The 5,197-nt window shown below is 36.3% G+C and overlaps 1 protein-coding gene across 1 annotated transcript; it reads left to right on the plus strand.

Annotated features, from left to right (window-relative positions):
* Window positions 1–212: 212 nt before the first annotated feature.
* LOC131044724 (chorismate mutase 2) lies at window positions 213–3,287 on the plus strand. Its single transcript, XM_057978117.2, has 6 exons — window positions 213–484; window positions 565–787; window positions 2,210–2,296; window positions 2,393–2,536; window positions 2,719–2,811; window positions 3,006–3,287. Exons 1-6 carry the CDS (start codon window positions 258–260, stop codon window positions 3,234–3,236), a joined length of 1,005 nt encoding a protein of 334 aa, XP_057834100.1. The 5' UTR covers window positions 213–257; the 3' UTR covers window positions 3,237–3,287.
* Window positions 3,288–5,197: the final 1,910 nt, after the last annotated feature.

The following is a 5,197-nucleotide window of genomic DNA, read 5'->3' on the forward strand; positions in this document are numbered from 1 at the left end:
TTGTAGTCATGTTGTAGTGGGCACTTATGAAATTAGGAGCGTCAATATGTATTTAGTCAGTCATGTTGTAGTGGGCACTTGTGATATTAGGAATGTCAATATGTATTAAGTCAGTCATGTTGTAGTGGGCACATGTGATATTAGGAGTTGTATGATAGTTCTATTTGATGGGACATATGTAACCAGACTTTCAACGATAACAACTTTCACAATTATCTATAGAACCATTAGGTCCTCTCCCCTGAACAAAATGAGAAATGTTGATACAACGAGTTTCCTTTCTCTCCAACTGTTCCTGTCAAGCGACTTTCATTCCCACAGCCAATGCCAACAAGAGGCATCTCAAAGGAAACTTTTGGAGTCCTCTACCCACCTACGCCATGAGTTTGCCCAAGCCCAAACCCAAGCTTCCATGCTTTACACCCATTTTGCCCTTTCCTAATCAGGCAACTGCAACAGCGGCATCAGTCTTCGCATCAGCCAGGTTTGTTTGAATTTATTAAGTAAATTTTGATCTCAACTTTTCATATGCATTTGATGTGGTTACTTCTATTTGTGTAACAGTACTGAGGAGGGCGATCGGTTGGATCGGAGTGGGATATTAACCTTGGAGAGTATAAGGGATTCGCTTATTAGACAAGAGGATAGCATTATTTTTAATCTTCTGGAGAGATCCCAATATTGCTTTAATTCCCCTGCTTATGATGCAAAACAGCTCTCATTTCCTGGCTTTAATGGCTCACTTGTGGATTTCATACTTAAGGAAACAGAGCTACTTCATTCAAAAGTAAGATCGGCTCTTTTATTTATTCATTATAAGCATATTCTGTTTTCCAGAGTAAATGTTAGATTTTGACGACTAAAAACCTGTGTTTTCAGTTTCAGCTAATAATCAACACATCCACATTTCTAAATCATCTGTGTCCTACATGCGAACCTTCTTACTATACCTGACTTTGTTGCAATAATTTAAAAAATTATGATCTACGAATCGTCCCAACTCTATGATTCTACAAAAATCTGGGGGTTTCTATTCAGGTTAGCTAATTCAATTGTAAAGCTTTTTCTCGCAGGAATTTGTGGGTTTCATTGCAGGCAGCAACATTTTTAAAAACATTTATAGTTTGCACATTCTTTATCCCAACAGGTCTAGATGGCTGGCCTCCAATGCCCAGTGTCCAACCCTGCCAAAGAATTTCTCCCAAGCCAAGCTTTGACCTTGGCTGGCATAATTACTGGTCCGCTCGTGTGTGTGTGTATGTATATATGATAGTATTATTTGCCCGTTCTAGGCTTTGGGATAAGATTTTTAAATTATCTACGGAATACATTTGACCTTGGTCAGAATGTGCTTTCATGGGTAAAGGCCTTTAAACTACCAATACTTAAAATTTTCCAATATGAAGCTTGGCCTCAGCTATTTCTGCAAAGTTCAAAACAACCCAAATGCAACCCCTCAAAAGCCCCTGGTGCTGGGCTTGAAATCATTTAAAATCCAAGAAATTGAAGCTTGAAAATGTCCTTAAACACTAGAACTTCCCATAGAACCTAATATCTTCAATATGATGCTTATTTAAATGAAAAAAATACAAGGGGCCAAATTTAACCTTGACGATTTTAAATCTACAGGTCAACTGTTGATCTTACAGAAAAACATTTTATAGTTGATAAGAACCTTAACCTTGCCAAAAAAGAAAATGCATGGTGTATACAAATAATCATTTTAAAAAACATGTAATTTACTGCTAAGCCTTGAAGTGGGAATGTGTAAGGAAAATTTATCCATCTGGTAACTTGCACCTGCAGTCAAACAGCCAAATATTTAAAAAACCCCATCTGAAATGTGCAGGTGAGTGATTTCAAGCATAATATCAAGAGATTTGGGCGATTATGTAAATCTGTTAGGTGCTAGTTGAGAGTAAATTTCTACATAGCCCATGTTTTAGTATTGGAAGTCTGTCTGTTGGCCATGTAAAGGACTATAACGGGATTGAGGAAGTGATTAGTTTAACACATGCAAGGTTCAAATTGAGCTCTTTGATTTAAAAATAATCAATTTCTCTTTATCTGTAATGAATTTATAAAACAAGGAAAGACACTGATGAATGTTATTTTTTGGTTAAGATGAAGTTGTAGACCATCTTAGATTCTTGTCATCTGGAAGTTGTTATAGAGCTGTAATCCATAGTTAACTTGTCAAGCTGGGCAGGTGGGCAGGTATAAAAGCCCAGACGAGCACCCATTTTTCCCTGATGACCTGGTGGAGCCTTTGCTACCACAGTTAGACTACCCAAAGGTCAGTATTCATTGTATCTAGTAGTTTACCTTACCCTTCCATTTATTTCCTAAAAAATCTTGATATTCAAGAGGGTAACACTATCTATTATTACAGGTGCTACACCCTGCAGCTTCTACTATCAACATAAACAAGGAGATCTGGAGAATGTATTTTGATGATTTACTACCCCAATTCGTAGGTGAGGGGGATGATGGAAACTATGGATCTGCTGTTGTATGCGATGTCTCCTGTTTGCAGGTGTAACCAGCCAATCCTTTCTGACAACGCATAGCTTGGCCTTCGAGTCATTTGGCTGTGTTTGCATTGAAGTGTATTTCAAACATGAAACAAGTAGCTCGCTTCTACTAGTAGAATTTACTAATATGCAGTGGGATTTTACAGCATATTCTTACTATTTTTCTGAGTTTTCTTATTGGCAGGCCCTCTCTAAAAGGATTCATTATGGAAAGTTTGTAGCTGAAGCAAAATTTCGAGATTCGCCAAATGAATATGAACCTGCAATCCGTGCACAGGTTTGTGAACAGACAAAAAGATTTCTGATCTGAGTTCTATTACAACTTGCTAATTGGCAATTTGAACACCCCGTGATGCAAGATTTTTACTGTTTACCTCCATTTACTAATTCTTGTGTTAGGAACTGTGCTCTATGGTCAATAATGCATAATGATTTTAGATTCTTTTTCTTTGTTTATCGCTGCTTTTACAGGACAGGGAAGCATTAATGAATCTGTTGACCTTTGAAAATGTGGAAGAAATGGTTAAGAGGAGAGTGGAACTGAAAGCAATGACATATGGTCGGGAGGTAAACTTACATAGTGCAGTGGTTACCCCGGCCTACAAATTTCAACCTTCTTTGGTTGCTCATTTATATTCAAAATGGCTCATGCCTTTAACCAAAAAGGTTGAAGTAGAATACCTTCTAAGACGGCTTGATTAAGACATCAATTTTTGCTTTTCAATAAAATAACATGAAGTTTGTTTTCTATTATTCGAAACTAATATGGATTTCTTCATAAGATATGCATCATTGGTAGCTAGCTATTCAATTTGTCTTGATGAAAACTGATACCTGGTGATTAAATAATGACTCCTCCAGAAATGTGACAGGACTAAGCATAATGGTTCAAGACTAATTAGATCTTTTTTCCCATGTTACATGGTGAATGATTATGTTACGAGAGATTGCATGGTTAAATGCAGTCATTTTAGTTGTGCACTGAACAGTCAACACATTGTAGCTGATCCCACTTAAAGAAAATGTGCTCCTTGTCTACTTTTAGTCATCCCTCCTTCCTCCTCCTAGCTCATAATTACTTGGTGAATATTTCTACTGCATGACAGAAGAATATTAAAAAACCAAAGATCGTGGAAGAATTTCTATAAAACATTCAGCTGTAGATGTTTTAGAGAATGCTTAATCCTAATACATTTTTTATTTTATGAATACGACTTGGTTGATTATGATGCACAATATCTGTAGTTATAAACAAGCAGAGAAAACATAATGAAAGCAGATATAAACACATAACAATGCATAACACGAATTTAACGTGGTTCATCAATTAATGGTTACATCCACTGAAAGCAGGGAAATGTTATATATTAACCATTATCAATACATGGCCTATGCCCAGCTATTTATATAGGCATTCAGCTATCAACCAAGAGTCAGTTGAATGTGAATGGTCACGTGACCATTGATCTTCACATTCCCAACAATATCTTGTTCTTAAAATGCGTTTCGCACAATTTGCCAAAAATAACTAATTGAAAAAAAGAAGCCTTCTAGCTTCTACCACTTCTTATCTAGTTCTGGTTTAAATTGAATTTAGAATGCATAAGATGATTAATCTCTGCCATTTACATCTGTCGAGCTATTTCTCGTGTATAAGTTCTTGGATATATTGTTCAATGTCTCGCAACATTTGACAATTTATTGCATTTTTACTATTTCCTTTCTAAATTCAGTAAGCAAACTATGAGTCTGGGGATATGGTAAGGCATTCAATTCAGGTTGTACTAGTTTTTCTTAGAATTAAAGCATGAAACATCTATACGTTAAAGAAGAGGGGCCATTGCTTCACATGGGAACAATGATTCTAGTGCATTAAATGCCCACATCTGATCAGAATGTTGGGGATTGCAGTGTACAGAAGGGTGAGGGAAACTCATAACACAGAGTGAAGGCCAAAGTGACATTTGTCATCTCATCTAAGCTTTGATGAATTGTGAAGCTCGGAACACAGAATGAACCTCTAATATCTTTCAATTAATCTTTTTCGTTTGGTCTTTTGAGGTTCCATTGTTCTATTTAATGTATTGTTTACTCTTAAGCAATGGTCAGCGATAAATAATTGTTGGCTATAGACATGCCCCTTAACAGACAACAGGATGAATCTTTTCCATCACTGAAACACTTCATAGCCTAAGCAATGATAATAATAGTTTTTGGCTATTCATACACCTTGAGTGTTCCTTGCCTTAAATCAACAATACTAAAAAGTAGAATCTGGTGCTTTTTCCCTTTTTAAATTTTGTTGTATGAGAAACTGTAGGTTGTAAATCCCTAAATTTGACTGAGAATGAAGAGTTGAGAAGCTAGAAACTGAAATTTAAATCCCATGAATAATGGGTATGTTCAAAAGTACCATAAAAAACTGAGATTTACCAAGCGCACACATTTGTAGGTGTCTTCTTAAAATTCTTCAACGCTTTTGGTAAAGACTCTGCTTCAGATTTCCGTGCTTCAAATGAGTTAAGGTTTAATAGTCATGTCATGCCACAAAAGTAAGAAAGTTCGATCATGTTTGATGCAGCACCACAGCTCTTCGGTTACATATTAGAATTATTCACAGGAGCAGTTCAGGGAGAATAAAGCCCATCCAGGAGTCCAGCATA

This window comes from Cryptomeria japonica, chromosome 3, assembly GCF_030272615.1.
Source record: "Cryptomeria japonica chromosome 3, Sugi_1.0, whole genome shotgun sequence".
NCBI lineage: Eukaryota > Viridiplantae > Streptophyta > Pinopsida > Cupressales > Cupressaceae > Cryptomeria > Cryptomeria japonica.

Bases quoted from the DNA above. Each gene is read 5' to 3' on its own strand.
- LOC131044724 (XM_057978117.2), top strand. From the start codon at position 258: ATGTTGATACAACGAGTTTCCTTTCTCTCCAACTGTTCCTGTCAAGCG. The intron at 2,297-2,392 runs GTCAGTATTCAT...CTATTATTACAG, and splicing joins CACAGTTAGACTACCCAAAG to GTGCTACACCCTGCAGCTTC. The intron at 2,537-2,718 runs GTGTAACCAGCC...TCTTATTGGCAG, and splicing joins GCGATGTCTCCTGTTTGCAG to GCCCTCTCTAAAAGGATTCA.